Source organism: Plecotus auritus (assembly GCF_963455305.1).
Source record: "Plecotus auritus genome assembly, chromosome: 7".
Lineage (NCBI taxonomy): Eukaryota > Metazoa > Chordata > Mammalia > Chiroptera > Vespertilionidae > Plecotus > Plecotus auritus.
Genome location: NC_137774.1, coordinates 32,755,815 through 32,782,671, shown reverse-complemented (window position 1 = coordinate 32,782,671; position 26,857 = coordinate 32,755,815). Strand labels below are relative to the sequence as shown.

At 38.9% G+C, this 26,857-nt stretch overlaps 1 protein-coding gene across 11 annotated transcripts in view; it reads left to right on the top strand.

The window, feature by feature from the left end:
* The window catches only part of NF1 (neurofibromin 1), a 242,644-nt gene that overhangs the window by 83,980 nt on the left and 131,807 nt on the right, over positions 1 to 26,857 (top strand). For 8 of the 11 annotated variants that reach the window (XM_080680674.1, XM_080680682.1, XM_080680680.1 and 5 more), the window contains 8 exons: positions 6,956 to 7,090; positions 11,038 to 11,151; positions 17,176 to 17,255; positions 18,773 to 18,896; positions 20,425 to 20,586; positions 23,123 to 23,372; positions 24,260 to 24,333; positions 24,562 to 24,645. In XM_080680674.1, the coding sequence (XP_080536800.1) occupies positions 6,956 to 7,090; positions 11,038 to 11,151; positions 17,176 to 17,255; positions 18,773 to 18,896; positions 20,425 to 20,586; positions 23,123 to 23,372; positions 24,260 to 24,333; positions 24,562 to 24,645 (1,023 nt within the window). The remainder of the gene's footprint in view (positions 1 to 6,955; positions 7,091 to 11,037; positions 11,152 to 17,175; positions 17,256 to 18,772; positions 18,897 to 20,424; positions 20,587 to 23,122; positions 23,373 to 24,259; positions 24,334 to 24,561; positions 24,646 to 26,857) is intronic. The other 3 variants (XM_080680681.1, XM_080680678.1, XM_080680673.1) reach the window with 1 other exon arrangement.

The window sequence follows — 26,857 nt, the reverse complement described above, 5'->3', positions numbered from 1 at the left end:
AAGGACACCTGTGATAAGAATTTAGTTTTTATCTATTAGTTATTCTCTGAAATTATTTGTATTCATTTGATTTTTAAAATTATCAGTATTCATTTGATTTTCAAAATTAAGAATTATTCTTAAGCTGCTTATAGTTACATATTTATATATGTATAAAATTTTGAATGTATATATATTTCAAATAATGGCTAAAGGACAGATTTCTGGCTGATATTTTTGCCAGGGAAAATAACTAGCAAATTTGATGTGAAATAATTTTTTATAATAAGAACATTTTAGAATTTGGATGATCCTTAAGGTGAATCTTACCTCTCTTAAACCTGGTAAGAATAGTCAGACAACAGATAGGGGAGTATTGAGCTCCCACTAACTTCCAGGCACAGTGTTAATTCCAGGGAAGTGTGATGAATTAAACGGACAAAGCATTTACCCTCCTGTGATGCCAATCTTGTAGCTTTTGCTTGAAAACTTATAATGAAGAGTTCACTATAGGTGTCACAAAGTCTGGAACCACAGGTGAATATCCTATCTTATCCTATCTAATAAAAGAGTAATATGCAAATTGACCATACCTCCGCTACACCCACAAGCCACGCCCACCAGCCGGTCAGGAGCGAGTATGCAAAATAACCTAACCAAGATGGCTGTGGCCACAAAGCGAGCAGGAGGCTTGGGTTTCCCTGGCAATGGAGGAAGCCAAGCTTTCTGCACACCCTGGCAGGCCCAGGCCTCCGCTCAAGGCTACAGAGTTTCAATTATAGAAGATAAATAAATCCCAGATACCAGGGCCTCTGCTTGGGTCGCCAGGGGGCGTGGCCGGCCTGCAAACCACCACAGGCCCTTCTCCCAGGCCGCCCCACGCCCCAAGGGAACCCCCACCCTGATCCGGGACACCCTTCAGGGCAAACCAGCTGGCCCCCACCCGTGCACCCGGCCTCTATCCTCCTACCTAATAGAGTAATGTGCAAATTGACCATCACTCCAACACACAAGATGGCTGCCCCAATGTGGACACAAGATGGCCACCACAAGATGGCCACCACAAGATGGTCAACAGGGGAGGGCAGTTGGGAGGGACCAGGCCTGCAAGGGAGGGCAGTTGGGGGTGATCAAGCCTGCAGGGGAGGGCAGTTAGGGGTGACCAGGCTGGCAGAGGAGGGAAGTTGTGGGCGACCGGGCCTGCAGGGAAGGGCAGTTGTGGGGGACCCAGGCCTGCAGGGGAGAGCAATTGGGGGGGACCAGGCCTGCAGGAGAGGGCAGTTAGGGGTGACCAGGCCTGCAGGGGAGGGCAGTTAGGGGTGACCAGGCCTTCAGGGGAGGGCAGTTAGGGGCAAACAGGCTGGCAGGGGAGCAGTTAGGCATTAATCAGGCTGGCAGGGGAGTGGTTAGGGGGTGATCAGGCTGGCAGGCAGAAGTGGTTAGGGGCAATCAGGAAGGCAGGCAGGCGAGCAGTTGGGAGCCAGCAGTCCTGGATTGTGAGAGGGATGTCCGACTGCATTTTTAGGCCCGATCCCAGTAGGGAACTGGGCACTGCCATCTTTGAGGGTGTGGCAGTCAATTAGCATATTCCCTCCTTATTGGCTGTGGGCGCCGCCATCTTTGAGGACATGGCAGTAAATTAGCATATTCCTTCCTTATTGGCTGTGGGTGTCACCATTTTTGCGACGGTGTGAGGATCAATTAGCATATTCCCTCTTTATTAGATAGGAGGATCATTTTACCATTGGAAGGAATTTTATTTTTTCGGTAGGATCGGGTCTAAAAGGGCAGTCGGACATCCCTCGAGGGGTCCCAGATTGGAGAGGGTGCAGGCTGCATTGAGGTACACATCCCCCCGTGTACGAATTTCGTGCACTGGGCCTCTAATATATAATAAATGTTAGAGAGAATACATTACATCTGGATTTCTTAAGCTTAGCACTATTGACATTTGGAATGGATAACTCTTTGTTGTAGGGACTGTCCTGTGTGATAAGGATGCTAATAGCACCTCACCCCTTGCCCCGCCAGTCATGAAAACCAAAAGTATCTCCAGACATTTCCAGATATTCTCTGGGGGACAAATGGCTCCAGTTGAAAACCACTGTATTAACATGGTATGTTCAGTGGGTTGTCCTCATTTACATTGCCTCAGATGAATTCTGGCTTTGATAAACCTGAGCCTTTAGCTTGCTGCAGAAGTAGCAATCAAGGAGTTTAGTTTGTAAAACGGTAAAATAATATTTGTGTCTAGGCTTTACAACTGCCCTCTACTAGTGTATTGGAGATAGATACATTTCTTGTTGGAAAGAGCTAACTATGTGAAAATTTTTCTTCAACCAGGGTAGACTCATGTCCCTATCACTCCCAGCCACCACTGATCCACTTTCTCTGTTTTTGAAGCTTTGTAGAACTAACTCCTGTACTCCTAAAGCTTCTTATTTTTATACTAGAGGCCCAGTGCTTGAAAATTCATGCACTGGAGGGAGGGTCCCTCAGCCTGGCCTGCCCCCTCTCATAGTCCAGGAGCCCTCAGGGGCAGGAGGTGACCTGGTGATCAGGGGAAGGTGACACCCCATCACACCTCTGCTGCTGCCACTGCTGGTGGCGCAAGCCTCGGCCAGCCCTGGTTACCTGAGCCTTGGGCGGCCCTGGGCGGCTGGGCAGCCACCATCTGAGGCTTGCCTGCACCTTGGGCCGGTCCTGGGCGGCTGGGCGGCTGGGCAGCTGCCTTCCGAGGCTTGCCTGCGCCTTGGGCCAGCCCTGGGTGGCTGGGGGGCTGAGGGGACTGGGGGACTCCGGAGGCAGGCGGGCCTGGCCTTGCTGCACGCCTGCCATCCCGGTGGGGGTGAGGGAACTGGGCGCCACCATCTTTGAGGGCGTGGTAGTCAATTAACATATTCCCTCCTTATTGGCTGTGGGCGCCACCATCTTTGAGGGCGTGGCAGTCAATTAACATATTCCCACCTTATTGGCTGTGGGCGCCACCATCTTTGAGGGCGTGACAATCAATTAGCATATTCCTGCCTTATTGGCTGTGGGCACCACCGTTTTTGCGATGGTGTGAGGATCAATTAGCATATTCCCTCTTTATTAGATAGGAGGATCATTTTACCATTGGAAGGGATTTTGTTATTTCAGCTTTCTTTAAAAGCATGTGTGTGTTTTGTTTGACCTAGTTTTACAGCTATGGAAACAGAGACACAAATATTATTAAATGAATGATAAATAGTGACATGGTTAGTGCATAGTCAACATTTAGTCCAGTGTCTACCGGGTTCTTCAGCTATCTTTCCTCATGGTGTGTTAGCTTGATGAAAGCAAGAGTTGTATTTGGCCCCTAGATAGTATCTGGCTCATAGTAGACATTTAGTGCATATTTGTTAGATGTGTGAATGAATTTCTTACTTGAGCTGTTTTCAAAATGTTTTTCCATCAGTTTTTTTTTTCTCTTCTGGAAATAATTCAACCTAATACTCCCACCCCACCCCCAATTAAAATAACATGTTAAGATCTGATTTTATTGTTCCAGATGTGGTGTAATAATTGATGAAATCTGTTAACCTGCTGTATCTCATACCATGTTTCTACTAAACAGTGTAAATTTGTATTATTATCTTAGATTGAACTTTCATTCATTTAAACACTTTAGCCTTTTTCATATGAATATTGAGTCATAACTTCTCCATTGTGTACTTTAGTATTTGTTAAAATTTGAAATATTTGTCTTAGCACTTACCTTTTACTGTTTTTTTAAATATATTTTTATTGATTTTAGAGATGAAGGGAGAAAGGGAGAGGGAAAGGTAGAGGGAGAGAGCAAGAGAGAGGGAGAGGAAAACATAAAGGATGAAAGAGAATCATTGATCAGCTACCTCCATACTGGGAATTGAGCCTGCAACCCAGGCATGTGCCCTGACTGGAAATCGACTGTGACCTCCTGGTTCATAGGTCCATGCTCAACCACTGAGCCATGCTGGCCGGACAACCATTTACTGTTTTAAAACTAAGATAGCCTGTTAATAATAGATGTATGAATTTTCACAAATATGTATATTTTCTACACATTTTTAAAAAAAACATATTTTATTGATTTTTTACAGAGAGGAAGGGAGAGGGACAGAAAGTCAGAAACATCGATGAGAGAGAAACATCGATCAGCTGCCTCCTGCACACTCCCCACCGGGGATGTGTCCACAACCAAGGTACATGCCCTTGACCGGAATCGAACCTGGGACCCTTCAGTCCGCAGGCCGACGCTCTATCCACTGAGCCAAACCGGTTAGGGCTACACATTTTGCTTCTTAAAGAAGATCATGGCTCAGCAAATGCTTCTTACATACCTGTAATTTAGTCATGGTCTTAAATAAGTTAACAAATGGTTTGGATTCTTAATAGACACCTGAATACTCTGATTCATAAATTTTTTTCCTGTGCATGATTGCATCTCTTCTTTGGCTAAAGCATATATACCAACTTGGATTCCTACTAATTAATCTGCAGCGTGGAAGATCAATGAAAAAAATTAATGAATGGATTTTGTTTCTTACACTTCTAGTTAAGAAAGATATTTCTTCTTTAGCAAGTTGTTCCTTGTTATGTAACCCACTAATGGTCATTAGTTAAAGTTGTTTAAATTGAAACATTTCTCTGAATTTTTCAAGTCTTATATCTCATATTAGAGGCTCAATGCATGAAATTCTTACAAGAGTAGGCCTTCCTTCCCCTGGCTGCCGGCACTGGCTTCCCTCTGGCACTCAGGACCCGGGCTTCCCGCGCAGCCCCGGCTTCGTCCGGAAGGTCGTGCGGAAGGACGTCCAGTCTAATTAGCATATTATGCTTTTATTATTATAGATTAGGGCAGTCATGCTGTAACAAAATTTATATGCCGATACCTGAGATTAAGAGATAACATAATTAAGCTATTATTTACTTTTTGGAAAGGATTACTTATTAAGAGATAATTCTTATGTCTGTTCATTGTTCTCTGATCTGTGTACCTGTGTAATGGCTGCATCAGGGAAGAGCAGTTATACTTAGTTACATCTTAGTAAATAAATTTGTTCAGTGAAAGTTTCACCTTGATCTAAGGTGTTAACTTTGAATGAAAAAATAGTTTAATGGGAACAAACAGTAGAAACAATTTATTAAATACATTTGGTAAGGCATTTGCAGTTGGATTATAAATACAGAAAACCAACAGTATTTGTGAATTTCGCTATTTCTTCTGTGTAGTGACATTCTTAAGCATTAATGTGTAGTTCTTTTTTCCTCTGAAGACCAAAAACCTTCAGTATTCTTGGGCATAATAACAGAGGATCACTCATACTTAAACATTGAGGATAGTTACTGTGTATTATAGATATGTATCTCCATTTTTTTACTTTTGAAAGGCAGCCTTTTTACTTGGACATTTTTTGTTGTTGTTAATTTTCACCTGAGGTTATTTTTTTTTCCACTGATTTTTAGAGAGAGTGGAAAGGAGGGGTGGAGACACAGAGAGAAAAACATTGGTGTGAGTGAGAGACATTGACTGGTTGCCTCCCCCACGCCCTGACCAGGGCCAGGGATCAAGCCTGCAACCAAGGTACACACCCTTGACCAGAATTGAACCCGAAGCCCTTCAGTCTGCAGGCCGACGCTCTAACCACTGAACAAACCATCTAGGGCTACTTGGTCATTTTTATTACAGGTGCATAGATGCTGGATGTCCATCTATTTGTATATGTGTTTACATAAAGGCATACATGTCAAACCATATATTTCTGTGTCCTTTTAAAGGAAAAGGGGAAATGTTTGATAAGAATAGAGAGAAAGGTAGTATTGGATCCAGAATATAATTGTTGTATTTTCGGTTGAATATCATCTATAATTACCGTACCAGCACAGGATCCACCATAGTATCTCTGTACTAAGTAAATAATAGTTTAATAGTACTTGAAAGACATTTTCCATGAATTAATCTTTCTCAAAGAGTTCTTTCTCTGTTTTATCATTGTTCTCCTGACAAAATACATATATTCCGTAATTTGAGAGAGATGGAATGCCATTGAAGGAAAAAGCAAACTTCAGTTAAACTATTAAATACAGAGGTTGCCTATATAGCATAGCTCATCAATTCTAAGAAACACTTACTTTTAGTTTTTAACATCTCTGAAATTGAGAGTGCATCTTATTTGTCTCATATCTGACAGTTGACAGTGATTTTTCATTTCTCGTACATAAATGATGCATTTTACAGTTGATAATGTTAAAGATTCTATGAAATATTTGTGTTTATCTGTGTAGGACAGTGGTCGGCAAAATGCGGCTCGCGAGCCATATGCAGCTCTTTGGCCCCTTGAGTGTGGCTCTTCCACAAAATATCACGTGCAGGCGCGCACGTAGAGTGTGATTGAAACTTCGTGCTCCATGCTCAGAAGTCGTTTTTCAGCCTGGGCGAGTCTATTTTGAAGAAGTGGCGTTAGAAGAAGTTTAAGTTTAAAAAATATGGCTCTCAAAAGAAATTTTAATCGTCGTACTGTTGATATTTGGCTCTGTTGACTAATGAGTCTGCCGACCACTGGTGTAGGATAAATGTTTATTACATGCATTGCTTAAAGTATTTGGAAAGGTATAGACTAAATATTTTATCCCTAATTTTTTTTTTAATATTTTGGAAATTGTTTTTTTACAAAGGAGTCAACCTGCTACTAAAGCTATTAGTATTTTAATATATTTTCTCTTAACTTTTATTAGGTAGATTATATAAGAATAATGAAAATGTTGCAAAAATAATTGTAATTTGGTTTTTTTAAAGCTGAGTATCATTAACCTTACTTACCATTGAATGTTTCTACTAATACCACAATTTGATGGTTTAAGATATCTTAATTTTTTTCAAAGCTTTTTTAATAATTTAATTTAAAAAGTTGGATAGCTATCATCTCGAGCAATATCTGATTCTTACAGGATGATGTCATGTTTTTATTTTTAGAGTCTTACATTTAAAGAAAAAGTAACAAGCCTTAAATTTAAAGAAAAACCTACAGACCTGGAGACAAGAAGTTATAAGTATCTTCTCTTGTCCATGGTGAAACTAATTCATGCAGATCCAAAGCTCTTGCTTTGTGTAAGTATTTTTATGAAACACCTTGTAATTATTACAGTAACCTAGTTTGGTTTAACTGAAATGCCAAGACCTTGAATATAATTATTAGCTAAAGATCACTTACTGCTTCGTTCTGATCATGAAGACATCACTAAGAAAATGAACTTATAGAGAATACTAATATAATTAGATCAGATGTTTTACTTTTCTTTATTTTCCTTTTCGTTAACTAATATACTTTGGTAAGCTCTTCTGTCCTTACCCTGTTACCAGATTATATGTTATTCAGGCATCCTGGGATGGGGATGAAGGTAATGAAGCAAACCATAAATAAGAGTGCTTTTTACAGCTATACGGTTTTGTGTTTTGAAATTTTATTTCAGAGAGGAAAGGAGAGGGAGAGAGAGATAGAAACATCAATGATGAGAATTATTGATCAGCTGCCTCCTGCACGTCCCACATTGGGGATCAAGCCCACAACCTGGGCATGTGCCTTGACCAGGAATCAAACTGTGACCTTTTTTAAAAATATATATATTTTATTGTTTTTTTACAGAGAGGAAGGGAGAGGGAGAGAGAGTTAGGAACATCTATGAGAGAGAAACATCAATCAGCTGTCTCCTGCACACCCCCTACTGGGGGATGTGTCCGCAACCAAGGTACATGCCCCTGACCGGATTTGAACCTGGGACCCTCGAGTCTGCAGGCTGATGCTGTATCCACTGAGCCAAACTGGTTAGGGCCAAACTGTGACCTTTTGATTCATAGATCGATGCTCAACCACTGAGCCACGCTGGCTGGGCTGGTTGGTTTTTTAAATATCTAACTAGAGGCCCAGTTTACGAAATTCATGCATGTGTAGGGACCCTAGGCCTGGCCTGTGATCAGGGCTGGCTGGGGCCTTCCTTCCCCCGGCTGCTGGCTGTCAGCCAGGGCTTTCCTTTGTTCTGTGCTGCCCCCTGGTGATCAGTGCACGTCATAGCGGGCTGTCGAACTCCCCAATCAGTTGAACTCTTGAGGGGACAATTTGCATATTAGCCTTTTATTATATAGGATAGGATTGCTACTGCCAAACCATTTAGCTTTTCTGTCCTTTCTTCCTGTCAGCCTTCTATTATCACTGGCTTTGCCTACCAATTCTGTATTGGAAGGAAGAGATGAAAATGGGTGTGGTTAGCACCCAATTACTGTCATAACTCTACTCTTACAGCCTCAGATGGTGTTAGTTTCCAGAGAGTATCAGTCTGGCACACAACATAATTAGGAACTAGCAGATGTAAATGAGTGATAGTTATATGAAGTGATTAAAAGCATGGGCTCTGGAGACAGATTAGCTATGTGATTTGGGTGACTTAACCTCTCAGTGCTTTAGTTTTCTAATGTGAAATGCTATGATACTTCCTACTTTAGAGAGATTAAGAAGATTGAGATCGAACATGTTATGTTTTAGAAACAATGCATAATAAATGCATAATAAGCACAAATGTTAGCTGTTACTACTACTAATAGAATAGTTGACATTAATATTATTAATGTCCCAATTGTAACAGTAATACATTGTGAAGTACATAGGATAACATGTTTAACTTCTGTGGTGTTTCTCCCATTTCTGGAGATTAGCATCCAGAAAGAGTTCTTACTGCTCTGCTCTACAGTAGGCCTTATAAGTGCTAAGGTATGTTTTATTTTGATGGCATATTTTTCAAATTACTATATTATGGGAGTTTATTACTTGATATCCATAGTTTCAAGAGTTCTGTGGAACACCCTGAATTTTAAAAAAGAAAAGGGTATATATGTGAGTATTATTTTCTGGAGAGAAACAAGAGCAGAGAGGGAGACAGAATTCCTCAAAGGATTAGTGACATTTTGAACTTATTGAAAAGCCCATCCATATTTGGGAGTCTAATAGAATAAATTGCTAGAACTTTGGCAAAGAAATTTTTCATAAAGACTATCAGTGAGACTCTATAAATAAAGTAATGAAATACTCTTCCTTATCCTTTTGTTATATAGCACAAGTTATTTTATCATGCATGTCAAATATATATTAGTACTATTCTGCATGGCTATAATTCCGGATCAAAGAAGGCACCAAAGTCATTGGTGCCGTATGTGTTAAATATTTCATTTTAAAATATTTTATTGTTAAAAGAATAAGAATTTAAACAAAACTTGCTATGTTCCAAATTTGAAATTTAGCAAGCACAAAAGAACCATTTAAAATTGAAATTATGTTCTTTGCTGCCATCTAGTGGTTAAACAACTTTTCTCAGAGTAACCAAAGGTAAGTTAAAATAGTTATTCATTGATTATTTTATATTTTACATATAAAAATTCTAAATCTTTGTAAATAGGTGAAGTATAGGAATAACTTTTAAATGATCTTAATCATGCTATTTTTAAAGTAATACAATTTTATTGTCTTCCATATCTACCATCTCTATTCTCATTTTTTCAAGCCTCCTAATTACTCAGCTTGCATCATCTCCTACCCCCCCCCCCAATCATTTTTCTTCAGTAAATTTATGGTGATCTCTTTAAAAAGCAAATGCTCCCTGCCCAGCTTAAAACTTTTACTTGAAATTGCTCGTGGAATAAAGACCAAACTCAAAGTAGATCTGCAAGGTTATGTAAAATCTGACTCCCACCTGCCACTTCTAGCATATTTTTTTGTATCTACTTTTCTTTTTCTCTAGTCACAGTGACCTGCTTTTCTTCCATCTTACCACATTCCTTCATATCTGCCCTTATACTTGCTGGCCCCTTTGCATACTATATGCTTCTCTTTCTTCTTCACATAGTAATTCCTGCTAATTCTGAACTGTCATTTCTGCCCTCAGGAAGCCTCTCTGACTTTGTCACATTTCCCTGTTACAGGTGATCATAGCATGTATCTTCATAGTTCTTATCTCATTTGCAGTCTAACACTTATTGGTCTGATTATTTTATTGATGTTTTTCTTTTTCACCAGACTACATGCTCCAGGAGGGTAGGAAACACACAATTTTTACTTGTCATGTCTTCGGTATCAGGTTATTAACAACTGAATATAAATGTTATTGGGTTAACAAATGAATATAATTTTAGAAAATAGGCTAACAATTTTGAATTATAGATATACTAGGGTGAGGGCTTACCTTAATCATTATGAGGGGAAAGAATCTATGGTTAGCAAAATACAAATATGGGCACAAGATGAATTGGCCTCACTTTAGTGAACCATATATTCTTGAAGTGTAACTAGATGATTCCAAGTTTTAGGAAGCTTTTTAGTCTCTTTAAGTAGGTAGACATTTGCATTTATATACACCTCCATTTGGCTTTTTGTAGTGCACAGTGATTTCCCACAGTGAAAGAGACTGAGGTATGGGTGTCTGGAGGTGTGAATTCTAGCCCTGTATGGATTTGGGTAGCTCCTCTGTACTGGACAAGAGGGCTGCACAGGATATTTGTGCAGCCCTCACCCAACATGCATGTTCTTTGCCTTTGACCACAATCATTTATAAGATCTAAACCAGTTTAGAACCAGAGATATATGATTTAGTCATTGTAGTGTTGCTAAAAAAAATTATATTACTGATACGATTTCTTATGAAAAGCTCATACCTAGTTTGTTTTCTTTCAATTAGGATTTTTTTTTGTTGGGCATTATTTACATTAATGAACAAGCATAAATGTAGAGTAAGAAACTCCTTAACAAAAGCAGTTTTGATTTATTAAAAAATCCCACAGTTATTTTTATTGAGATATAATTCAATACCATAAAAGTCACCATTTAAAATTGTACAATTCACTGGTGTTTAGTATATACAAGGTTGTGCAGCTATTACACTATCTAATTCTAGAACATTTTCATCACCCCCTGAAGAAACCTGATACCCATTAGTAGTCACTCTGCATTCCCTCCTCTATTTAGCTACTGTCAAATAATTATTTTTATTGAAAATTTCTTTTTTTCCTTGCAGAATCCAAGAAAACAGGGGCCTGAAACCCAAGGCAGTACAGCAGAATTAATTACAGGGCTTGTCCAACTGGTCCCTCAGTCACACATGCCAGAGATTGCTCAGGAAGCCATGGAGGTAAGGGAGAAAAGATTTCTAGGCTCTTGTAACTATATACATTCTTGATGTTTCTTTGCTATGTGGTTTCTGTGAGTGGTAGATGTAGTTTCTAGAAATCTGTCAGAGAACTATGTCATTTCTGGAAATGATATGTTCTTATCTATACACTGTGTTATGAACTCCATGGAGAAAGAAGGGATTTACTTACTTTATCCTAATATATAAAAACTCAGGGTCCATAATGACCAAAGGCTCGACTGAACACCGGAAGTCAGTCCTGCAGTCATTGACTGCCACAGGGATCAGTCCTAAACCGGCGGTCAGACATCCCCCAAGGGGTCCCCGATTAGAGAGGGTGCAGGCTGGGCTGAAGGAAACCCCTCCTCTGCTCCCCAGTATCACACATAGCAATACATTGTGCACATTATTATGCTTAATAAAACACTCAAAATTGTCTCATTGTAGTTGACTTTTTCAAAATATGAATTAAATTCAGATACAATTCACCTACCATAAAGTTTAGTATTTTAAAGTGTACACAGTAGTTTTTAGTATACTCACAATGTTGTGCAGCCATCTCCACTATTTAATCCCTATTCCCCTATCATCTCAGCTGCTGGCAACCCCACTCTGTCTCTGTCTATAGATTTGCTCATTCTAGATATTTTGTATAACTAGGATCATACAATATGTGGCCTTTAATGTCTGCCTTTTTTCATTTAATGTAATGTTTCCAAGGTTCATCCATACTTTAGCATGAATCACTACATTCTTTTTTATTGCCACATATTTCATTGTATGGATATATCACAAAATTTTTCATCTATTCATCACTTGATGGACATTTAGGATTGTTCTACTTTTTGACTATTATGAATAATGCTGCTGTGAAAATTTGTGTGAAAGTTGTGTGGATACATGTATTCCTTTTTATTGCTGTACTAGAAGCCCGGTGCATGAAAATTCATGCACTCGAGGGGGAGTCCCTCAGCCCAGCCGTCCCCCTCTCACAGTTTGGGAGCCCTCAGGGGTGGGAGGCGACCCGGCGATCAGTGGAAGGTGACGCCCCCATCACATGTCTACTGCTGCCACTGCCAGCAGCGCAAGCCTCGCCCGGCCCTGGGTGGCTGGGCAGCTGCCATCCAAGGCTTGCCTGCACCTCGGGCTGGCCCTGGGTGGCTGGGCAGCCGCCATCTGAGGCTTGCCTGCATCTCAGTCTGGCCCTGGGCGGCTGGGGGGCTGAGGGGACTGTGGGCGCCGCCATCTTTGAGGGTGTGACAGTCAATTAGCATATTCCCTCCTTATTGGCTGTGGGTGCCGCCATCTTTGTGAGGGCGTGATGGTCAATTAGCATATTCCCTCTTTATTAGATAGGACTAGAGGCCCAGTGCACAAATTCGTGAATCTTGAAAGGAACTATGGGCTGCGAGGCTGTGGTGGGTACAGGGGCGGGTCTCAGCCCACCCTCCACGCCACTGCCCGGCCCCTCCCACCGTGGACCTCGGACCCCTGTCTGCCGGCAGTCTTGCTCCCGGTGTCATTGGCAGGTGTGAGCAGCAGCTGCCGGCCCCAATCGCCCCTAAGGAGCATGGGGAGGTGGAGAAGCCCTCAGGGGTGATTGGAGCTGGCAGCCACCACTTGCACCTGCTGATGGCGCTGAGCGATTGGGACTGGCAATGGGCGTCAGCAGTGGGTGTAAGCAGCAGCTCCGGCGCTGGCAGCAGGTGCGAGTAGGGCCGTCACCAGCAGCAGGTGTGAGAGGCGGCTGCCAGCCCCTATCGCCCCTCAGGAGCAGGGGGTGGTGGAGAAGCCCTGAGGGATGATTGGGGCCAGCAGCTGCTACTTGCACCTGCTGACAGTGCCAGCAGCGGGTGTGAGTGGCGGCTCTGGCGGCAGCAGGTGTGAGCGGGGCTGGCGCTGGCAGCAGTTGTGAGCGGTACGTGGGAGCAAAGAATTTTCAGTAACCATCAGAGGCTTGCTCTGATGACAGCGACCAGTGCCCCACCTTGGTCTGGCGCCACCTCTCATCTGCTCTACCATCCCACCACAGCCAATGCCCGCCATGCTCCGCGCTCTGCTGCCGATACCCACCATGTTCCATGTGCGCCTCCTGGTGGTCAACTCACGTCATAGCGACCAGTTGTTCTACCAGTCCATCTATTTGCATATTAGCATTTTATATATATAGATAGGGTTCTATTGTGTGGCTGTACCACAATTTATCCATGTTGATGGACATGTTTTTAGTTTTTGGCTATTACAAATAAACATTCTAGGAACAAGTGTGTACAAATCTGTGTGTAGACATGTGCTTTCATTTCTCTTGGGTAAATACTTAAGTGCAAAAATCTTACTATGTGGTCTTTTTAAGAGAAACAGCTTAAATATAAGGGCATTGGAAGGTAGACAGTACAAGGATAGAAACATATGCCATACATTACTAACCCCCCAAAAACTGGAGATACGGAAGGACATTTCATTATTACAAAGGGGTTCAGTTCATCTGGAAATAAAACTCTATATGAACCTAATAACAAAGCTTCAAAATATAACATGTAAATGGAAAGAGAGAGATAAATCCAGTTATAATGGGATACTTGAGCATACTTTTTCAACACCTGACAGAATAAACAGGCAAAATAGTTTAGTAGGGATAGAAGATTTGAACAATACAACTATCAAATATGACCTATTTGACATATATTGAGCAATACACTCAATAAAAACTTTTTTCTTTTTTTTCATCCTCACCTGAGGATATTTTTTCCATTGTTTTTCACAGAGAGTGGAAAGGAGGGAGGAAGGGTGAGAGAGACAGAGAAGAAAGGCAGAGAAACATTGATATAAGAGAGATACATCAGGTTCGTTGCCTTTCACACTCGTACTGGGGCCAGGGATCGAACCTGCAACCTAGGTCTGTGCCCTTGACTGGGAATTGAACCCTTTGGTGAGTGGGCCAATACTCCATCCACTGAGCCTCGCCAGCCAGGGCTGCACTTTCTTTTTAAGTACACATGGAACATTCAGTGTATCTTGAGCATAAAGTCTCAACAAATCCTAAAGGAGTTAAGTCATTCAGAATTACTTTTATGACTACAGTAAAATTAAGCTAGAAATTAATAACAAAAAGATTTGTGAAATATTAAATGAGTATACATTTTCATTCATACTCTGTACTAATGTACTCTGCAAATTAGTATGACCGTCAAAAATTGCTTTGCATTATCTACAAAAGTTAAACATAGGACCTAACAGTATCACCCAACAGGTATGTACCCAACAGAAATGCATATATATGTTTACCAAAAGACATACAAAAATATTAATAGCGTAATTTGTAATAGTCAAAAATTGGACTTAAATGTATCAACAGTAGGATATATTAATAATTTTGGTTATATTCATTATACCAATTAACAACAACAAAAAAAGAGTGAACTGCTAAGTGCAAAGCATTAATGAGTCTCACAGACATAAAGTTGAGAGAAAACAGACACAAAAGAAAACATGCTGTAAGGAACAGGCAAAAAATAATCTATGGTAATAGTAAAAAGTGGCTACTTTTATCAAGGGCTAATGACTGGAAGGGAATGTAAAAAAGGCTTGTGTTGATAATGTTGATCTAGGTACTGGTTACATGAGTATATACATTTGTGAAAATTCATTGCACTATACACTTAAGATTTGCTACTTTATTATTTAAGCTGTATACTTCATTTTACCAGAAATGTTTCAATGCTCATTGCTTATGTTTGTGTGCATTGCTATTGGTCCTATAAATTAGTATATTTCTTGCATTCTTTTTGGAAGGCTATTTGACAGTATTTGGCAGGAGCTGTGCAAATGCCCTTTTTGTGTGTGTGCTTATAATTCCCTTCCTATATTTTTTAATCCTATGAATACAATTCAAAAAGGAAAGAGCTACACACATGTGCTTACTGCTCTTATCCTATATAATAAAAGCCCAGCGATTGAACGGCAGAACAACCAGAATGACTGGTCGACCAGTTGCTATGACACGCACTGACCACCAGGGGCAGACACTCAACGCCGGAGCTGCCCCCTGGTGGTCAGTGCAATCCTACATCTGGTTGATCCCCGCAGGCCATGCCCCCAACCAGTGCACAAATCCCGTGCACTGGGCCTCTAGTTTATAATAGTAGACTATTAGGAGAATTTTAAATATTCACTAATAAGAGAATGGGTTAATATTTAATGACAAGAGAATGACATTTTAATTTGGTGAACTATCCATTTAAATATCCATTAAAACATATGCAGCTCACCAGCAATATGGAAAAGTATGAAATGTCAGATGATTATACTATGTTTATAGTTCTGTTAAAACATATGTCAAAAACAGAAGGGAACATGAAAAGGAAAACAATTAACTCAGTAAAAGGCTAACATTTTTTTCCAATATTTCAAAAATATTTTGTCAATCAATAACATAGAGAATTTGCTACTTAAAATTTTGTCAGTAAATTATACTAAGTTTTTGAACAATAGTGACAAAATTGAATGTTAATTTGTGCTGTTTTTCTTTGATATGAGTTATAAACTATATAATTTTTTAAGAGACTCAATGAATAGCAGTTTTCAGTATGTATTTAAAAGTATTTACAGTAAAAATGTTAGGGATAAGATAATAGAGGTGTAACCTTTAATCATTTATAACTTTTGGAGTTATAAAGTGGTCCAAGGGTGGACATTTAAATAACTTTTCTAATTTGAGTCAGATTATTAGTGCAGCTATTTGCAATTTATGCACTTGATTTGGTTTTAAGAGAAGAAATCAATTCTCATTATTTGTTCTAAACAATGTTTCATTGGAATTGTAATAAAATGCTGTAGAGTGGAGTAAAGAACTGCCAGATATGCAGACTAAGGACTGAGAAGAATGTTTAGAGCTCAATAATGTGCCTCTGGAGGAAGCACTGTGGAGGTGGAGTTAGGGTAGGGCCGGTCCGAAGGAAGTCTTTTTTTTTTTTTTTAAATATATTTTATTGATTTTTTACAGAGAGGAAGGGAGAGGGATAGAGAGTTAGAAACATCAATGAGAGAGAAACATCGATCAGCTGCCTCCTGCACATCTCCCACTGGGGTTGTGCCCGCAACCAAGGTACGTGCCCTTGACTGGAATTGAACCTGGGACCTTTCAGTCCGCAGGCTGACGCTCTATCCACTGAGCCAAACCGGTTTTGGCAGAAGGAAGAGTCTTTATACAAACTTTTTGATGGCTTTATTTCATAATAGTTTTTTTGTATGTTAGTTGTATATTTTAAATTAATTAATTCCTGTTAATGTTCTGTGAGCCAAATTCCAATTCAAATTGAAATATTTTAGGATGAGCCCAGCTGGCGTGGCTCAGTGGTTGAGCATTGACCTAGGAAACTGTGGTTCAATTCCTGGTTGGGCACATGCTTGGGTTGCGGGCTCCATCCCCAGTGTGGGGCATGCAGAAGACAGCTCATCAGTGATTCTCTCTCATGGATGTTTCCATCTCTCTTCCTCTCCCTTCCTCCCCGAAATCAATAAAAATATTTTTTAAAAAAAATATTTTAGAATGAATACTCTGCTATGAAATGCAAAGTCTATTTTGCTCTGTTCCAAAAGAATTCGTGGCAAGATTACTTTTTCTTTTGGCCTAGAAGTAAAATAATTGTTGTGTGTATTAATTTTGGCAAGCTCTTCTTACTTGGGGATTAATTTTATGTTCCACAGAATTCTTTGATACTTATTGAAATTATTCATATTATAAATAATTTTTACATTTATATATTGGAGTTCTGAATTCATCAGTCATTTAACTTCCTGCATTTATGCCATTTTAAGTAAGAATGATAGAAATAAAGTGATTTATTTACATATGTATCTTGTTCCCTAGAGATCTGGGTTCTCAGAGTTTTTCTCTTTTGCTTTATAATGTATGTTGCTACAATTAAATAGTTCGATTTGTTAGCAGTTATAAAATAAATAGTCCAATATTATGTTTACCAAAAGTTTTTTGAGTAAGTCTTCTCTCTCTTTTTAAAAATTCAGGCTCTGCTGGTTCTTCATCAATTAGAGAGCATTGATTTGTGGAACCCTGATGCTCCTGTAGAAACATTTTGGGAAATTAGGTATTTGGACTTTTATTTTTTAATGCAATTTAAAAATTTATTTTGTGTTTATTTTTTGTCTTTAAATATTAACTCTATAGTACTTGGTTTATTATAAAACTTTATTTACTTATAACTCCAGAGGTTTTATGATTTTGTTTGTTATTTGACTTGAAATTATTCATTAGATTATTTCTTGTTTTAACTCTGGGAACAATGTAACAGCAATGTAGAAAAAAATTTTTTAATTGTGCTACATTTTATTATCCAACCATAAGTACTAATATATGTTGTAATCTCTTTTATTACATATTTCCATGTAATACAACTGTGTTTTAAATTGACTGTGTGCAGTTATAAGCTTAGAGTTTTAAAATTTTGTAATGTTAATAGTTTGCTTTTATAAACTATGATCTTTCATAAGTTTTTTTAATAACCATTGTTGTTGATGAGGGAATTAATGACAAACATCTGCCTAGAAGGCAAAAACATACAGAATCTTATAATTTATTTCCTAGGTTATATAAATTACTACTTTTTAATGAATGCAAAAGGAGTACATTGAGGAAAATTTAGCCTCAGGTTTTGTCATTATCTTACCATAGAAGTGCGTACACTAAGTCACTTGGCAGCTGAGTTCAGTCCTCCACCGAAAGCAGTGCTCTTCCATACTAATGCAATTGAACCACACATGTACTTCAAAGTTTTCTGGTTTCCACATGAAGAAGTAAAAAGAAACAGGGAAAATTAATTTTAATATATTTTTAATCCAGGATATACCTCTAAAATATTTTTCAATATGTAATCAATATAAAAGTTATTAATGAGATGTTTGACTAGTCTTCAGAATTTGATGTGTGTCACACTTAGAGCACATCTTAATTTGGACAAGCCACATTTCAAGTGTTCAGTAGCCACAGTGGTGGCTGGCTAATGGCTACCGTTTTGGACAGTACAGCTTCAGACTAGGGATCAGCACACTTTTTCTCTAAAGGGCCAGGAAGTAAATATTTTAGGTTTTGTGGGCCAGATAGCCTCTGCCATAACTATTCATTTCTATGCTGGAGCATGAGAGCGGCCACAGACAAATGTAAATGAATGGGTATGGCCATGTTCCCCTAAAATTTTATTTGCAACAGCAAATGATGGGTTGATTTGGTCTGTAGGCAGTTGTGTGAAGGTATCGCAGCTCTAGAAAACTGGGTTTACTCCAGTCTGTGCTGCAGCACATGGTCTGTCATTTCTTTGTGAATCCTCCATAAGGATTAGATGCATGGACAAAATAATTGGGAGTTTGGGGAATAGGAGGTATAGAAGTACTTGATTTTTAAAAAAATATATAATCTGTCGATTTATTCCCTTTGATTATCACACTCTTAACATTTTGATAACCATTTCTCTAAAAGAAATCTCAAAAGGGAAAATAAGCTTCCCTAAACTTGTGTCCGTTATGAGAGAATGTCATTACATACTGATTATCATATGTATTAGATTACCTATTGACAGTGCTGGTAACAATGAACTTTATATTATTGCAGTTCACAAATGCTTTTTTACATCTGCAAGAAATTAACTAGCCATCAAATGCTTAGTAGCACAGAAATTCTCAAATGGTTACGGGAAATTCTGATCTGCAGGAATAAATTTCTTCTTAAAAATAAGGTAAGCAAAATGACATCTTTAAAAAGGAAAGAATATTTGGAATTGTAATGGGAAAAAATTAAGGAAGTGTTTATTAGCCAAGTCAGTTCTACTTCAGCTCCTCCCTCCTTCACAAAGTTTAAGGGAAGTAATTGCTAACAAGTCAACATTTAAAAATTATTATGAGGTCCTGGCTGGTGTGGCTCAGTTGATTAGAGCATTGTCCTGTGCACCAAGGGGTTGTGGGTTTGATAACCCATTCAGGGTCCATACAAGAGGCAACCGATTGATATTTCTTGCTTATCTCGATGTTTCTATCTTTCTCTCCCTCTCTTTTCTTCTCTGTCTAAAATCAATTTAAAAAAAGAAGTAGGAAAAATAAAATATTATCCTGAGGCTTTGGTTTTAGAGTTGCAATCCTGATTAATTCTAATTGAGCTAAGCAGGTCTCTGTGGGCAGGCCTAAGAGGAGTGGAGGTTGCTATAACCAAAACAGGTTGAAGAGCATAATCTGTCTGCTCTAAAGTTCATACCTAAGATTCGGATTTTATGGCTATACTTGATCAGGGAATGCTATCTATCAAGAAGCTGAAGGAAACACAATCTAGGTTTATTTATAATCCTGCCATCAAGGTTTCACCTCTTAAAAATACCAGGAACCTTTTTCTTTGGGGCCGAGTAAAAAGTTTGATTCTGAACTTTTGAAGCATGGTGACAAGGTTTTGAAGGATAGAGAAGAGCCTTAAATTTCTTTTATATAAAGTTTCTATAGTTAGTTAAAAATTCTATGATGGCATAGTTTTAGGAGTAATTGGATTCATTGAATTTTTATCCTTTTCTAGAATCATAGCTATGAGAAATCTTAAATATAACGAACTAATATGCTTTTCAGTATACCATGCAGCTTGTTAAATTTTCTTTATTTAGAGATGGGCTAATGGTGAATTGGGTTTATTTACATCTGGCTTATCTTACTGTGTTAATATAGTGGAATCTGACTTTATTCCTAAGATAAGAAAGAACATTAGACTTCATAGTTTCATGCCCTTGCCTATGGTATAATTCTCCAGAGTAATCCAGCATTAAGTAATCCAATAATAAATCTAATCAGTACAGTCACTATTGTGACATACTTGGCATATATACCCATGTTAATTACTTACTGGTCCAGAGGAGCTTAATCTCAAAAGAGTCAACTTCTAATTATTCTGACATGGCAGATGATAAAATGTTATAGGAGAAAATCTTTATAAATCATGTTGTTGATATTTTACTTGTGTCCATGTTAGATTGAGAAATGGTAATTTACACTTCTAGAATCTGCTGTTTTGATGATTTCAAGGGTGGAAAACTGAGAAGCATTTCAAAGACATTGAGCGAACATTATTTGTACTACTGGGTTTCTGGTGAATGTTCCTCAAAGTGAGAGATAGGAGTTGTGAGGAGAGGTTTTTCAGGGTAGTCTCAAAAAGGAAGATGATGCATATTAAGGATTTATTTCTCTTGGTTATCAGTGCTTCAAAAAGACTTATTTATTTCTTCTTTCTAGCAGGCAGATAGAAGCTCCTGTCACTTTCTATTCCTTTATGGGCTAGGATGTGACATTCCTTCAAGTGGAAATACCAGTCAAATGTCCATGGATCACGAAGAGTTACTCCGTACTTGTACTCCTGGAGCCTCTCTCCGGAAGGGAAAAGGAAACTCATCCATGGTAAGTAGCTTCTTTTGTAGTTTTCCATGTCATCATCTGTGCTATGTATTTTTTATGTAGGGATAATAATAATTGTTGTAAGGATTAAGTGGGATCATGTTTTTTTTTTTTTTTTTTTTCAAATTTTTATTAAGGTATTATATGTGTACATATCTTACCATTGCCCCCCCCCACCCCACTCCCATACATGCCCTCACCCCCCAATGTTTTGCATCTGTTGGTTACTCTTATATGCATGCATACAAGTCCTTCAGTTGATCTCTTATTTCCCCCACCTCTCCCTAACCTTACCGCTGTAATTAGACACTCTGTTTGATGCTTTACTGCCTCTGTAACTATCTTTTGGTTCATCAGTTTATAATGTTTTTCATTATCCCTAAATGAGTGAGATCATGTGGTATTTTTCTTTCATTGACTGGCTTATTTCACTTAGCATAATGTTCTCTAATTCCATCCAGGTGTCTACAAATGGTAGTAATTCCTTCTTTTTTATGGCAGCATAGTATTCCATTGTGTAGATGTACCATAGTTTTCTGATCCAGTCATTTGCTGACGGGCACTAAGTGGGATCATGTTTAAAACAGTACTTGATCAAGTTTTTGACACTTATAAGCTATAACTGACAGGTATAATTATTATAAACTACTCCATAAGAAAGACCATTTAAACCCCAGAAGTTTAAAAGTTGTACCAACTTTAAAAAGTACAAATTTACTGGGAGAAAAAGCATTTTGCTTCATTACAGATAAACTAGTGATCCAGTGCACAGATTCATGCACATTGAAAGGAAATTAACTAGAAGGTGACCAGAGGGGCAGGACTGGGCGAGATGGGCCAGACCCGCGCTGGAGCCAACCTGCCGAGGTCCCTCCCCAGCCAGCCGCACCTAGGGTGGCGCCATGGCTCGAAGGGCGTCTGTGGAGTGAGCGGAGTCCCTCTGGCAGGTGGGGTCCCTCAGCCTGGCCTGTGGGAATGGGGCCAAAACTGGCTCTCCGACATCCCCTGAGGGGTCCTGGAGTGGGAGAGGGCAATCTGCAAAGTTGCTGTCGTACAGGGTGTGGAACACAAACGCAAGTGTGCAGTAAACCAGATTTGGGGCCAACAGTGCCCCAGCAACAACATAATCCACGGCTGAAGGTGGAATCTCTCAGCCTCTTGAGGAATCAGGCTCCTCTCTGGTTTCGGGGTGCATCACCCGAGAACTGTTGCTGCCAAGAGCGTCTGCTCCCTGGTGGTCAGTGCGCTTCATAGCTACCGGTCGGACAGACACTTAGCATATTAGCCTTTTTTATATATAGACTAGAGGCCTGTTGCAGGAAGATTCCTGCAGTAGGGCTTCCTGCAGCAGTCTGCTTCCCTCTCTTCTCCCCTGCCCCACCTGCTTCCCTCCCTTCTCCCCCACCCCGCCTGCTTCCCTCCCTTCTCTGCAGCCCCACTTGCTTGCTTCTTCACAGCTTCGCTCCCTTCTACGACGCTTGGCTTCCTTCTACGCTGTCTTCAGTCTCCGCTCTACTCCTGGATATGCAAATTAACCGCCATCTTGGTTGGGTTAATTTGCATACTCACTCCTGATTGGTGGGCGTGGCTTGTGAGTGTAGCGGGGTGATGGTTAATTTGCATATTACTCTTTTATTAGATAGGATGTTTCTGTGATTTTTGTTTGTGTGTGTGATTCCTTTTATTTATTAGAAACATCGATGAGAAACATCGATCAGCTGCCTCCTGCACACCCCCTACTGGGGATGTGCCTGCAACCCAGGTACATGCCCTTGACTGGAATCGAACCTGGGACCTTTCAGTCTGCAAGCCGACACTCTATCCACTGAGCTAAACCAGTTAGGGCATATGTGTGATTCCTTTTAAAAATAAATCATAGTATAAGCAAAAAATCAAATCATTACATAAGAGTTTCTTTTTCAGACTAAAGCTTTTTTAATCTCTAATTTTCAATATAAGAACTAAATGGTTTGGCATTTATAATTGTCTACTTTACCTGCAAAATTTACATTTGTTTCCTAAATGAGGATTTCATGCTTTGGGAATGTGTAATCCAGAATCAAGTATGTCTTCTAAAGTGATACTTAGTTCTTGTTTGTGCCCTCAGTTCAGCCAGTACTGAATGTGCTTATTTTATTTCTTTCCTCCAGTAGGTAGGTAGACTTTACTGTGATTTCCTCTTTCTTTGTCATTTATAATTAACTGGGAAGTGGCTTACATTTTTATGTAGGTTTATGTTGTGGCTGTTTTACTTATGTCCGTGGTAGACTTAATCCACATTTCTGGAATTTAGAATAGGATAATACTCAATTTGAAATTGGACAGATAGTAGCATTATGTTGGTCCAAATAATCTCATTTCTTACTCAAACGAGATATTTGGGGTTTGAAAATTTATATAATGACTAAAGGGGAAATCTCTTGTGAGTTATTGTATGTATGTATATATGTATATGTGGTAAACAGTTTGCTGCATTGTTGGGTTTTGTAAATAAAATTATCTATATTGAAAATATATACCTCCCACCCCTGACTCCCAGGATAGTGCAGCAGGGTGCAGTGGAACCCCACCGATATGCCGACAAGCCCAAACCAAACTGGAAGTGGCCCTGTACATGTTTCTGTGGAGCCCTGACACTGAAGCTGTTCTGGTTGCCATGTCCTGTTTCCGCCACCTCTGTGAGGAAGCAGATATCCGGTGTGGGGTGGATGAAGTATCAGTGCACAACTTCTTGCCCAACTATAACACATTCATGGAATTTGCCTCTGTCAGCAATATGATGTCAACAGGTAAATATGGATAATGTTTTTTTTTTTCACTCAGTCTGCCTTGAGTCACATGATATTTGTGCTAGAAATTTAAGGATGTATTTAAGGTGACTACTTTGCAAGTTTACAGGGCTAATTCAGAAAGCTTACCTGCAATTCTTTTCTGCACAGGTAAGGTGGAAAAAAATAGCATTTGAAATTAATTATTAACGTCTCACTGAATTTTTAATATAATATCTACATTTGTTTAAAAACTGGCAATATAAATTGCTGGCAGTTATAGATTATATGTACTTGGCCTGGTTTGTATACATAGTGGGACAAAAGTAGATTTACAGTTGTGAGTACATGAAACAGCTTATTTTTGTATTATTATTATTTTAAAATATATTTTTGTTGATTTTAGAGAGGAAGGGAGAGGGAGAGAGAGAAACATCAATGATAAGAAACATCATCGATCAGGTATGTCCTGCACGCCCCACACTGGGGATTGAGTCTGCAACCTGGGCATGTGCCCTGACCAGGAATCAAACCGTGACCTCCTGTTTCATAGGTTTATGCTCAACCATTGAGCCATGCCAGCTGGGCATATTATTTTTTATTGTATTATTTTCCATACAAACAACTATAAACCTACTTTTGCCCCACCCTGTATAATGAAGTTTAAAACACATTGGCACATGTTTTGAGTAAATATAGGTAGAAATTGCTATTTTATGCTGTGGAGATTTGTGGAGTCCAAGTGAAATACCTTTCCTGTGAGGGAGGTAAAGGAAATGTTCAACTTTATCATTTGAAGCATTCATTCCACTCCTCCTACTCTGTCTTTTGGGTTGGGCTTGCCAGGTTCTCCACTGGGAAGCAGGGCTCTGAGTGCAATAAGGTGATTTCCTGTGGTCTTTGTTTAGGAAGAACAGCACTTCAGAAAAGAGTGATGGCACTACTAAGGCGCATTGAGCATCCCACTGCAGGAAACACTGAGGTATGCCCTTAGCAACAGAAGCATCCCAGGCCCCCACCCGCAATTTTAAAAGCCTCATGTTATGTGTATGTGACCAGGAAGAGCATTTGAAGCAAATCTGAGATGTGTGCATATTACTATACTATGATATTATGTTTATGATACACACCAAGTTTGAGACCTATTACTGATTGATTTTTAAGCTCTAGGTTTAAAGTTGCTTTTAAGTGGTAATTGCCTTCATTTTAGGCTTGGGAAGATACACACGCAAAATGGGAACAAGCTACAAAACTAATCCTCAACTATCCAAAAGCTAAAATGGAAGATGGCCAGGTGAGTTTGTAAAGTTGATTTTTGTGTGTTAATCTGTTTGCTGAACATATAACTTAGCTTCAGTAATCTTTGTGACTTATTCTGAGTACTATAAGCATAGAGTTGTCTTAAGACTGATACTTAATTGTGTTCATATTAACCTGTGCTGTCTAATATGGTAGCCACTAGCTACATGTGGCTACTTAAATTAAAATTTACCTTTAATTAAAATTAAATACAGTTAAAATTCAGTTTCTTGGTCACACAGTAGCCACATTTCAAGGGCTCAATAGCCACATGTGGCAATTGGCTACTATACTGGAGAGAACATACGTAATAAAATGTTTCCAGCATTGCAGAAACATTGGACAGCAATGAGCTAGAGATGATTTGTTGTAGAGACCATTCCTTTACCCTCTTTCTTTTTCTTTCTCTTTCTCTGTCAAGAGTATTTTACAAAATTTTCAGGAAAGGGGCAACAAAGGTAGAGAAAAATAAATTAAAATTGAAGCAATACATTTTACTATTTTATTAAGTATCTAATAAAGAGATCTGATGGGCACATGACTTGAACCCATTGGTTAAGCAAAATATTAAAACTTGGACATTTAATTCATCAACTATTATCTGCTACCCTGGAAATGAACAATTACTTGATATTTGTGCATATTTGATTTATGTTGGCCATATTGCTCTCATTATTACAGGTCTTAGAAAACCTGGTTAGTCTTTATTGCTCTTTTCTTATCATGCTTAATTAGAACAAGAAAAAAAAGTTATATTTTTATGAAGTAAAATGTGTACCTAATACCATTATTTGGAGATGACGTGGTTTCAGAATGAAAGCTTTTTTTCCCCCCTTTGGTAACTTTTATTGAGATATAAGTCACATACCATACAATTCACCCATTTAAAATGTATAATTCAGTGGTTTTTAGTATAGTCACAAAGTTGTGCAACCATCACCATAATTTTAAAAACACTTCAAGACCTTTAGCTATTATTCTGTAATTTCCCTCTTTCCCCTTTCCCCCACGCACCCTCATGTGCACCCCCTCTCCCTTCCATAGTCAGGCAACCACTAATCAGCTCTCAGTCTCTAGATTTGCCTGTTCTGGACATTTTACGTAAATGTCCAGAATAGGCATCTCTTATGACTGGTTTCTTTCACTTGGCATAGTGTTTGCAAGATTCATTCATGTGAATCAAAGGTTTTTAAAAGAAATTTGATATTCTGGGTTGATAATATTAATCTATGACAAAAATATATCTATCAGTGACTCTTTAAAAATGTATATGGTAATCTTAAGTTTGGATTGATTTTTTACTTCATTTTTTTCATCTTTCATATAGTTTTTTCTTTTAAAAAATACATTTTTATTGATTTCAAAGAGGAAGGAAGAGGGAGAGAGAGATAGAAACATCAATGCTGAGAGAGAATCATTGATTGGCTGCCTCCTGCATGCCCTACACTGGGGATCGAGTCTGCAACCCAGGCATGTGCCCTGTCTCGGAATCGAACTGTGACCTCCTGGTTCATAGGTCGATGCTCAATCACTGAGCCATGCAGCCTGGGCTAGCTTTTTCTTTTTATTTAAGCATAACAAAATCATCTATAAATCTCAAGTGAGAATTCAGAATATTCGGTGATGTACATACCTGTGCAACCAGCACCCACATCAAGAAATAAATTATTACCAGCGTACCAGAAACCTTCATTGTGCCTCTTTCCAGTCATTAACAATCCAAAAATAACTATAATCCTGACATAAATACAATAGTTTAACTGTTTTTAAACTTTATGTAAGTGGAGTAATAGAGATATACTATCTTATATCTGACTTCTTTCACTCAACATTGTGTTTGCGAGATTCATCCACACCAAGGGTCATGCACACTAGTCCGTGCAGTAGTAGTTCATTCATTGCTATTGCTATATATTATTTCATTCAACAAACAGTCTACAATTTAATTTTTCTTTTGACTTTTTTTGGCATTGGATAGCTATACAAAAATATTTAGTTATTTTGAATAGTGCTGTTATGAACATTCTTGAATGTGGCTTTAGGTGACCATCTGGGTGGGTCATGGGGTATGCAGATACACATATGGGGAATATAAATTATTACAGCCACTTAAAATGTCCATTGGTTTCACAAAGACTTTTAAAAGACAGTTAACATGTTAAAATTAACTGTTATAATACCTATGTAAATCATGAAATATTTAGCCC